Consider the following 11,182-nt stretch of genomic DNA (forward strand, 5'->3'; position numbering starts at 1 on the left):
TTTCCGATCATACGGTAGTATTGTTACCACGTTGTTATGATATACGTAATAGGTATGGGGAAAAATATCGACATTTTACAAATATCGATAAAAGTGTAAAAAGACCAAAACCAAAAACCCTAGGAACTTGCGAATTTTTAGCAAAAATAAAAAAAACTCTCATTACTATACAGGGTGGTCCGAATTGTATTTGGGAAAACTTCGGCAGCATATGAAGCAGAAAAAAAAGCAGCACACAAAAATAAGTTTGTATAAACGTATGTCCTAAAATTCCTCGTTTCTCAGATACAGGGTGTAGAAGTTTCATTTTTATTTCGATTTTTTCGAAATAATTTCTGAACTATTGTCAATATTTGGATGAAAATTGGTGTTTGGGTGTTCTTTTGCATGAGAAATTTGATTTCGACCTCAATATGATTCATACATGTAGGGGGCTCCACCTACATATTTTTTTAAACGGCTTGAAGAATAATAAATTATAACTTTTCGTCTGCACCTGTATAAAACTACTGCCGGGTGCGTCTCAGAAGTGGCTCATCCCTATAACTTTTTATCTTTTCGCATAAAAAAACGAGACTTGGTATGTTAGTGTTAGTATATGACATAAATTGACATATGGATTGATTGGCGCATTCAATTGTTTTTGGTCACTTCCTGTTTCACCGGAAATGACTACACTAAAACTTTTGATTTTTAAATGGCACCCTCGATATTTTTTTTTACTTTATCCGATAGAAAATGACACTCTGAATAGAATGACAAACCTAATTATTCGTAAAAAATGCCTTTTCCAAATATGTTAATGAGCCACCCTCGTTCCATTTGAAAAAATAAAATAAGATTAAACATACGATTTGTGCATCTTGTAACCCGACAGGACAGGTCTCCAAAAACATTAGACGATCAAATCTATTTCTGCAAGGTTCCTTGATTAAAAATTAGTGTTTTGTTTCGACCACAGCCATAGCACTCTAAATTGAAATTTAAAATACGATTTTTTTCAAGCAAAAATGTCAAAAGTTGACATACGATATGTCATTCTATTGAGAGTGTCATTTTCTATCGAAAAGTTGTAGTCATTTCCGGTGAAACAGGAAGTGACCAAAAACAATTCAATACGTCAATCAATCCTAATTTATGTCATATACTAACATATCAAATATGGTTTTTTTTATCTAAAAAAATAAAAAAGTTATAGGGGTGAGCCGCTTTTGAGACCCATCCGGTATACTAAAATATCGAACGATTTTTAATATACCCATCCCTACTTTGTAGTCAATTATATACTACACCTATTAATGTAATTATTGTAACCGAAAAAAAACACACGTTAGATCAAAAGCCATTAAATATAAATTACTGCCACCGCATTGCAAACGAGGTGTGACGCTCGATTAAAAAAGCCTTGACAATGACCACTGACCTAGATGCTGTTAAAATTAGCATTGTTTTTTTCTCGCTAGGTTGGCTCTTGTATAAAAAGTACCATATGTTTACAATATCAAATAATAATTATTATAATCAAATAGCATAAAAAAACTTTTTTTACTATTGATATAATTTGATAATATATCTGGGTTTTCTAGATATAAAAATTGTTTAATTTATAAAGTGAAAAACACAAAAATAAGTCGGATAAGGTGGGTTTTGTACGATGCATATTTTGTTGGTTTTGGTACAGCAAGATATTTGCATCCTTAAGGATTTAAAATGGATAAGACGTCAGTAGTAATATTATACTTGTGTAAAAAGCCTATGAAAAAATGCGGGATTTGCAACAATAAAGACGAAGAAAGCAAATATAAGTAGATAATAATAAGATGGATTTACTGCAGTAAAGTAATTTGTAGTGAATTTTTATACAGGGTGCTACAAACTCGAGGTACGAGCATTGGTATCTCGGTAACCGTAATAGATAGGAACATGGTTAAAATGGGGCACAGTTGCGCTTTGTATCTGATAGTATTTTTAGATTTTCAAATTAGCTGTTAATTTGTGAGATACAGAGGCCAACTTAATTTTTTTAAATACGGACCTGCATTTTTTATTTCTGGTTTTGAAAGAACTCGGTCTCCTGAGTACAATAATATGCCACACTTTATACTTTTTTTTTTTGTTTTGGGTACCTTAACAACAACAAAACTATTTAATTATTATTTAAAATAATTTCAAGTCCGACTCTGTTTTTTTTTAATTATTTAATCTGATTATATTCATCGCAACAATATTGATCAGTGCTAATTAACATTGAATAAGGAAAATCCAGCCAATTGGAAGATTCAAATAAATTAAATCCGCAGGTCAGCAATTTAAAGGTATTATTTTTAACTTTTTTTTATTGTGAATTTGAAATCTCAGTGTACGATCTAATAATGTGGATATTATTAATTCGTAGTAACGGATAAAGCGGTTTTTGCCACTTGAAGCCTCAGCTGTTTTTATTAATTTTTATCATAAAATCATAAAAAGCAAAAATGCTAGAAAAACTATTTACAGTAAATAATTGATAATTTGTATGTTCAATTTATTTGATAAAAACAGTAGGTCAGGTATTTGACTTTTCCTGAGTAATTTAAAGTTATTTGTTTGTTTAAATAATACGAGTATAATAAACTAGACATCTTAAAATACACCTAAAATGATCAAATCAATAGATAAAATATACAAATAGAATGAAATAAAGTATACATAAAAAAATTTAATCAAGCCAATAGAATATATTATTTTAGGAAGTTAAATATAAACATTAAGCAATATAAAAAATATATTTTGAGGGCTGGTTTCTTTAAACAAGCGCTCTTCTTGTTTATTTTCCGAAATTAGCGATAATTATATCCCACACCCAAACTCATTTCCTTTGTTTTTACTCAGGTTTACAACCTTTCTATAAATAAACTGGTATCTTTCTTTATTTTTAATATAATTCCGGATTTTATTAATAAATGTCCCGTTTTTACAAATATAAAAATAAATTCACTGATCTATGTCTTGTTCTAATTGAAAAGTTTAATAATGTTTTTGAATATTTAAAAGGTTCTGTTTGGTTTACCTTATTATATGTTACGTATGATCCTTGTATGATTTAGTTTTTGTGAATGGACAAAGTTATATTTTTCTTTATTTTGAATACTAAAAATGTTGTAGATTTTATAATACGTTTAAGCTTTTTTGTGTTATAAAGTAAATATGTATTAAAAATGTTGCTTGTTACTGTTTAGCATGCCAAATTTTAGAATAAAATAGAAAAAAAAAATAAAATACTTTAAAAATATAAATGCGGTACAGAGTACCGCTACGCGCCCTCTCGTGTGATTTTAAAATACGCGCCTGCCTGATGAATTATAGTAGATCTCAGCAATTTTTTTTTAATAAAACGTACCACCATATTTTGAAGAAATGCGGCGCATCACCCGCATCAATGGAACAGGTAAAACGTTGTGTAGGCATGACCTACCAGGATAGACACCAAGAAATTTTTATTTTTTATTTATTTTTGAAAGCTTCAAATATGTAGGAAATTTTGTTTAAAAATGGTCAAATTTCAAAAAGTGCTTGGTAAAACCAATATTTCCTGATTATTTTTAAAAAGTATGGAGTAAAGATTCTAAGTACAAAACCTGATATGGAGGAGCACATGAACTCTGGGCCACCCTGTATGGTCTTATTACCACTATTCCATACTTAAAGCTATTTTAGCTTGTAGTAATATCCATAAATCTCTGGCATATACAGCTGTATGTGTTATTTTTACTTAGTTCTTCACAACATTAATAAACCCATAAAGTCTGCATGCAATTACGAGATCTTAAATTAGCTTGTAACGTCTGTTTTTCAAGTGTCTTTCAATCTATTTTTAATGAAAATAAGAACAAAACTTCAACTATAACTCAGTTAATTGGGAAAGGAAATCTCTCTTACCTCTATACAATGATTGCAAACACTACAATGTGAACATCTCGGTGGTCTGTAAAATTTACACGTTACACACCATTTCATCCTTACAGTTATCCCATTAATTTCGGCGTTTTTATACAGGGGAGCCCTAAAATCGTCGTCTCGATCTTCATCAGGAGGAGCTGTTAAAATAAAATAATTTTTTTTAGAAAAAATAATTTCTTTTTATGGAGATAAGAGCTACCTTTTGGAATGATCCCTGGATCCATAAACGTAGCCAAGGTAAAATTGGCCAGTACAAAAAATGTAATGACCCCCTGATAAGCAAGGACCCATGGATGTCGAGGAAGATAATACTGTGCTCTGAAAATTTAACAATTTCTAACATTTTGGTAGTCTATTCTCTGGTCTGTTGAACTTAATTTTATCTCAATTAATACACACAATTTATTTATCATAACAAAATAATGTGATAACGCTTAATTAGATCATACTGAAACTATTTGCAAACGTTTATTAGCTCATAGGGTATTACTAATTTGCAATCAGATGATAACTTCATGAAAGATATAATACCAACAATGGAATTAAACAATAATAATGATTTCATATTAGTACTAATAAATTACTAAATCATCTAAACAATAACAGGATGAGTAGAAATAGTTTTAAAATAAAAAGTAAATGAGTGTTACAGGGAAACACCTCTGCATTGACATCTCAGGTCAATGTTTTTTAAAACAGCACATAATTTTTGTTCGCCCAATTTCGAAACTTTAACGGTTCGTATAACTAAAAAGAACGCACGTACGAAAAAGGAAATCGATTCAATTACACACTGGAAACTATTTCGACGGGAACTTTTTGTAAACAGTAATTATAAAAATAACTTACGGATAGTAGAAGAACAAAGTGGTGGCTGCGATGAGCAGAGTCCAAGCGAAGGTGGCCGGAATATATCTAGTTTTAGCATCGCACTTGGGCATAGTGTCCGATTCCGAGAAATGGACTCAAATTTTTGTTAAAAGATGGAAAATCGGTCTCGGACAGGCGAACATGGCTGAGAGAAAAACACCATCAAGAGAAAAGTTGACGGACTGACAGAACAGATTCGCATGCGCCATCATGTCAATTTCTTCTCTATTATTTTCAGAATTTTCAGGCACAATCTGCCGTGTAGAGTAAATATATAATCTGTGGGCGTTTAGGTTGTAAAATACATAGATCATATATAATAGTTCTTTTGACTTGTTTTGCCCATCACTAGCCCATCATTAATACGAATGTCAATTTTTTAGGTTATTGTTGTTTAATGTTTACTTCGAGACTGTTTATCATTTTATTTACTCTATAAGAAAATGGTACGAAAATGTCGAATATGTATGATTGAATTAGACGAAATAAACAGTATAAATTTAACATACAACTGTACTGATGGTCTTACAGTTTTACAAAAGCTAGTCGAAGTTTCTTCCGTAAATGTAAGGAAGATACCTATAAATAGAGTTTATTTTGCCCTAAACAATGTTTATTTTTTTAAGATTCCTGAAAACGACACTCTTGGGTCACAGTATATATGCAGAACATGTTTCTGTAAGCTAGAGGACTGTTACATCTTCAGAAACTTAATAATTAGCTCCGAGTCGAAATTTAGAGCCCTAGAGTGTAAAACCACTATGCTTGACTTAGAGAGCATTGAAAACTCAATAGTTAATGATATAAATTCCATAAACAATTATGATAATGAAAAGTTTGATCCTTTAAGTGATGTTCTTTACAACGACTTAGAAAAAGATCAAGAAAATGTAAGAGCTTGTGATGAATTCTTTTCAGACAAATTAAATAACACACTAGACAGTGAAGAAGAAAAAAAATTTGAAATTACTGCCATTAAAGAGCGATTGTATAAATGCGGAGAATGTTGTAAATCGTTTAAGAAATGTGACCATTTACGTGTACATATGATGTATAAACACTGCGCAAAACAGTTTCAATGCAATGTATGTTATAAAAAATTTGCAAGGAAGTATGATTTAGCCTACCATCATAGGGTGCATACCGGTGAAAGACCATATAAATGCGAGACTTGTGGAAAGTCATTTGGGTCAGTAAATATTTAGCTTAAACTAGCTTTTCAAATAGATTTCTTTTTAGTTCATCAAATTATTTTAATATCCATAAGAAAATTCACTCGGGAGTTAGGAAACATAAATGTGAACATTGCCAAAGTGCGTTTGTGAATTCAGAACAATTACAAATTCACGTTAGACAAAAACACACTGGAGAAAAACCTTATATGTGTGAATCGTGCAGTAGAACCTTCACATCTAGTAGCACGTTGCACAGGCATAAACGTGACGTACATGGAGAAGTAATACATAATGTAAAATATTGATTTATTTATAGTACTATTTTGTATTTAATTTTAGAAAGTGCCTTGCCCACAATGTTCTAGATTATTCAGCCGGAGAGTTTTAAGTGAGCATTTGAAAAGACACAGGGAAAAGGAAGCAGGCATTAAGAAGTTCAGCTGTGAAGAATGCGATAAAAAATTTACTTGTTACAGCAGCAAAAAAAGGCATATGGCTATACATAGTGGAGAAAAAGCCTTTAAATGTGAGGTAAATTGAGTATTTATTTGATAAACAGAAAAAAGTTAAATATACAAATCTTTTCAGGTTTGTAAAAAAAGGTTTAATCAGAAAAACACTCTTCAGAGCCATATGCGAGTCCATTCTGAAGCAATGCCATATCACTGTGAGTTATGTATAAAGAATTTTAGGTATAAGCATCATCTAAGGATACATATGGAAAATTATCATAAAAGTGATGAAAATATAAATACTAACTTATGCTTATGAGATACTTAGTTGGAACCAATGACTAAAGAATATAAAGACTAAAGCTAAAGAATATAAAGCCTCGCACAAAATTCAAATTGACAGCTGTTTGAATTTTGTACAAATCTGATTGGTTCTTTTGATGTATCGCTGGCGACAGTCGATGTTCTGAGAACGGGACTGGAATAAATGCTGAAGTAGAATTTGTGTTGTTAGATGCCATTTTTTTTGGAGTATGGATTTGTCACATACGTTGTTATTGTACCTTTTGTTAACATTTTAGTACTTTTTTTGTAATTAATCAGTAAGATATCACTAAAATAAGCAGCACACACGTATGTATGTATTTATCAAACATATGCCACAGCACTGTTTGGAGTCATTTGGTAACAATTTTGTCTCGGATTTTATTGTTTATTGGTCCTTGTATTCTTTAGCCATTGGTTGGAACCTTGTTGGAACAGTATTAACACACTGCTGCAATAACACTGTACTTACTTACGAGACTTAAATATAGTTTATAAATACATCTTTATTATATATATATATTTTATAATTATAAAAAGTATACTATTTTTGATTGTCCTTAAAAAACTAACCGGTATAATTCACAAAAACTTCCATAAAAATATGTATTTTGTAAGTTATTGAGCATTCTCCTCCATAAACTTCTGTAATAAACTATTGGCCAAAGGAATTATTAGATATTCTGTTCCATCCTCAACCGATCTCTTAGTTTTAACCATTTTATGGTCCAGAAATTCACTCAGCTGAGCTCTCAAAGCCAAATCCGAACTCACTATAAACGATTCCCTACAAGCCATATACAAGTCCCTGAATGCCATTCCTTGATAATATTGTCCAAAATTTTCAATCTGGTATTTGGCAATTTTTAAATAAATAGCTTTTGAGTTCTGTGTCAAAGACAGGAAAACATTCCTCAGGGATGATAGCGCTAGAGTTCCAGATTGTTGTACCATCATAGATCTCTCAAATGAAGTTTCTTCAGTATAGGGTAAAAATGAGGTGACATCCCACCAAATAAAATTGAATTTACTAAGTTTACTGTGGTCCCATATTAGAGGGGCATTAATATGATCAATTGTTGCAATGAGATGAATATTTTCTACTGCAGCGAGTTGAGATAAAATCAATTGAATCTTTGGACTCCTTAATGTTTCACCATCGATATTATGTACCAACAAATACAAATGACTTTGTGGAATTTTTTTGAATTCTTTAACAATTAGATCACAGGCATCATTCGGATTTGAAGGATTTTCAGATAGTTCAAGTAAATCAACAATAATACTATCTAAAATATTTTTTATCGATAATGTAGGAAAAAAACCGTTTACTACTATAACAGGCATATCTTTAAGGCACTCTGTGTGAAACTTTGTCAATATATTCTTCTTTGAACCTAATCCGTATAAAAGAATATTGAAGTTTTGGTTTAAAACGAATAACCATTTTTTAAAATGCATTTCGTTCGTTTCTGACAGTTTGTTGATGCAACAGGTGTGTTCTTTTGACAGTTTCATGTCAGATAGCAATTTTTGGAGTTGGTACTGTGCCAGTCTTGGAGTCTCTAACTTATCAAGCGTGTTATTAGAAGTTTTAATTTTACTTGAGGTATTTGCAAAGTATTCTTCAGTATCAATTGTGTATTTTGTGTTAGCCTTTATTCTCCTTCCACGCGAAGATACCTGAACCTTGGCATCACTAAATTGAATATCTTGTACAGGTTTTTTTAACTCTTCTTTACCAGAAGATGAACTTTCAGAGTCCGGACCTGTTTCTTCATCAGAAATATCACTGTCCGAGCTCTCAGACCCCGAAGGAGCCTCGAATTCACTTCCACTATCTTCAAAGACGGCTTTTAATTTGTTTTTCATCTTTGTTCGGACAGTGTGGGGTGTTTTTTGCACCTCCGCAGCTTTCAACGCCATGCTCGCTCTCTGGTTTCTTTTCTTAAACGTAAATATTTCTTCTCCGCATATTTCGTCGTTTTCGTGTAATAATTTCGGTTTTTCAGGTGATAATTCGGCACATTCGTCGCTAGAATAGTATTCATCACTGCTACTTACTGAAGCCACAAAACCCGAGTTTTTTAATTTGGATATGTACAGAGACTCCATGGCTTTTAAGCTGGGCTTTTTTTGTCGCGCCGTTCGACGAACTGGAGTGGAATTTTCTTCGGACATTGTTATATTTTTGATTGTATAAAATAAAGAAAATAGAAAATGGTTCTTTGTATACAAAAATATTTAGGTTAAGTAATTTATTTGATTTCGCGCCATTGACCATTGACTCAAGTTTTAATCAAAACTCTGATCAAATGCTGTCCTCCATTCGCGAACCAGTGCCTTCTATTAAAAGATCAGCCTACGGGCGGACTTTTGTTTACTTCATCAGCTGTACATACCGTACATACTTAGATATTGGGTTAGATTCCGTTTCATATTTTGTCGGTTGATTTTTGGTTTTAACTCTTTGATTTTTGGTATTATTTATTATTGTAGTGCAAAAAACTAATTATTTTGGTGTTGAAGTGACATAAACTACTACCAGATATATGGTCACTCTCGGTTTCGCATAAAAAAATAGAAATTTTAAAAATTACACGTTGTGTAAGTGATTTAACCTAAAAGTGCCCATACATTTTTTACTTATCGTGATTTTTGTGTGTGTTTTTTAAGACTCTAACAATTCATCAATAAAGCTTAAGTGGAGTGTGTTTTTGGTGCTATGCCTCATCTTTGTTGTGTTCCTGGTGGAAAGGATAGTTACTAAGGATAGTTATTATACTAGGCAGCCTAAAGTGTCCGGAAGAGCAAGAAAAGTGGGTACGAGTTATAAATCAAGAGAATTTTATTGAAAATATCTTTAATAAATTTAAAAATAATATTCTCCCATGATGGTATTAATGAAAACTGGACAATTATGTTATTTTATTCATATTGTGGAATCTCCACTCCAAGTGTTGCTGGTTCAGCTTCGATAGATTCAAACACGTAAGTAGGTATTATGATCTAGGGAAAAATAAAGAATATGTGTATTAGAGATCATGAAAAAGATTATTATTTTGAGTTCAAATTTTAAAAAAGATTTTTGTAAAGACAAGACTGATACAGTTTAAAAGAAGAATGTGTTTTTGTTTGATAATATACAGGGTGTCCCAGAAATAAGTGCAGATATTTTAACTGGTAGTATAGTTCAACCCCAGAAACACGCCTATGAGGTTTTTTTTGCGAAAAAAAAATGTTGAAAATTTGATATTTTTCTTGACATTTTCCGGAAAATGTTGAAAAACTTTTTAGTGCCACTGTTCACTCCCCGGGAAATTCGTTTACCGGGCATAGAGAGTGTCGGAGAGAATGCAACGTTGCCACCTCCTACCATACCCACATTCTGCATGTTTATCTATAAATTCAATTATTTTAAGTTGCTACAGATTCTAATAATTCTAGAGAAACGCGCAATATTTTAAATACTTTTTACAGTGGAGTAAACTGAAAAAATAAATCTTAACAATTATAGCTTCTTTTTTCGCCATATTAGGAAATATTTTCAATCGATTCAATAAACAATTATAACCTTTAATGTTTAGTTAGAGCTTACCCTTTTAATGAAAGTGTTTTTTATCCAGCACACATATACGTAAACACATACACACCAAATATCTATTAAACTGAACATCACAAACCTATCACATGCCTATCACTTTTAAAATATTATTTAAAATTTTTCACATGATAATAATCAAACACTAAACTCATAAATACAATAAAAAATGTTAAAAAAACTTGCTTTAATAACTACTCATATCCGGAGGCTGATGGTAGACAGTCCGGGGTTTTCTTCGACATTTCTTCAAAACCGACGCAACCCCGACAACGATTTCGAAAACACTGAAGGAATTACAAATTACAAATTTTTATTTAGAAATTTTTTACCTTAGCGTCCTCTACTGGACTGATGTATTACTATTATGGGTCAACGTTTTGGTGGTTGTATAAAGATAGATAAATCAATTTTCTAAATGTTTAATGTATGGAGTAGGGATATCCCAAAAATAAAATAAAAGTACAAGAAAGGGTATACCCAAGAAAGAATTAAGGTAAAATCAAAGAGTATTCTACGTTATCTAAAATATAAAAATATGGGAAGCCCCGACAAAAATCTGACACCTGATATCAAAGTGATAAACAAACATCGGCGCATGCGGCAGCGAGCACTTACACTTAATTTTTCAGTTCATTGCTAGATGGCCTTTTACTAGGGATGCACTGCAAACAAATATTCCAGCAAAACTAAAGTGTTTTTTCTTATTCTAACAAATAAATAAACCTGTAAAACTGTATAAATAAAATCGGTCTTCGATTTAAAAAAAAAGATCGATTATACCAAAAAATCGTTTGATAAAAATCACGTCGATTTGATAA

At 31.5% G+C, this 11,182-nt stretch overlaps 3 protein-coding genes across 4 annotated transcripts in view; 1 reads left to right on the forward strand and 2 right to left on the reverse strand.

Moving 5' to 3' along the window:
- The window catches only part of LOC115886235 (palmitoyltransferase ZDHHC5), a 55,188-nt gene extending 50,176 nt beyond the window's left edge, over positions 1-5,012 (reverse strand). Inside the window, exons 1-3 of the mRNA XM_030905323.1 lie at positions 4,789-5,012; positions 4,139-4,257; positions 3,919-4,076 (exon numbers count right to left, since the gene is read on the reverse strand). Of these exons, the coding sequence (XP_030761183.1) occupies positions 3,919-4,076; positions 4,139-4,257; positions 4,789-4,880 (369 nt within the window). The 5' untranslated portion in view covers positions 4,881-5,012. The remainder of the gene's footprint in view (positions 1-3,918; positions 4,077-4,138; positions 4,258-4,788) is intronic.
- A 179-nt stretch (positions 5,013-5,191) lies between these two features.
- On the forward strand, positions 5,192-6,794 carry LOC115886259 (zinc finger protein 726-like). Of its 2 annotated transcripts, none has more exons than XM_030905351.1 (5): positions 5,192-5,375; positions 5,436-5,998; positions 6,049-6,265; positions 6,324-6,515; positions 6,573-6,794. In XM_030905351.1, the coding sequence occupies exons 1-5, from the start codon at positions 5,253-5,255 to the stop codon at positions 6,753-6,755; spliced, it is 1,278 nt and encodes a 425-aa protein (XP_030761211.1). In that variant the 5' UTR covers positions 5,192-5,252; the 3' UTR covers positions 6,756-6,794. The 2 variants fall into 2 exon arrangements, with proteins under 2 accessions (XP_030761211.1, XP_030761212.1); XM_030905352.1 differs by having other exon boundaries at positions 6,324-6,510; positions 6,573-6,705.
- A 550-nt stretch (positions 6,795-7,344) lies between these two features.
- LOC115886257 (origin recognition complex subunit 2) lies at positions 7,345-9,091 on the reverse strand. The gene has a single exon (XM_030905349.1). It carries the CDS (start codon positions 8,939-8,941, stop codon positions 7,379-7,381), a length of 1,563 nt encoding a protein of 520 aa, XP_030761209.1. The 5' UTR covers positions 8,942-9,091; the 3' UTR covers positions 7,345-7,378.
- Between the last annotated feature and the right edge of the window lie 2,091 nt (positions 9,092-11,182).

This window comes from Sitophilus oryzae, unplaced genomic scaffold (assembly GCF_002938485.1).
Source record: "Sitophilus oryzae breed Bouriz unplaced genomic scaffold, Soryzae_2.0 scaffold_476_pilon_pilon, whole genome shotgun sequence".
Lineage (NCBI taxonomy): Eukaryota > Metazoa > Arthropoda > Insecta > Coleoptera > Curculionidae > Sitophilus > Sitophilus oryzae.

Bases quoted from the DNA above. Each gene is read 5' to 3' on its own strand.
- LOC115886259 (XM_030905351.1), top strand. From the start codon at position 5,253: ATGGTACGAAAATGTCGAATATGTATGATTGAATTAGACGAAATAAAC. The intron at 5,376-5,435 runs GTAAGGAAGATA...TATTTTTTTAAG, and splicing joins TCGAAGTTTCTTCCGTAAAT to ATTCCTGAAAACGACACTCT. The intron at 6,266-6,323 runs GTAATACATAAT...ATTTAATTTTAG, and splicing joins AACGTGACGTACATGGAGAA to AAAGTGCCTTGCCCACAATG.
- LOC115886257 (XM_030905349.1), bottom strand. From the start codon at position 8,941: ATGTCCGAAGAAAATTCCACTCCAGTTCGTCGAACGGCGCGACAAAAA.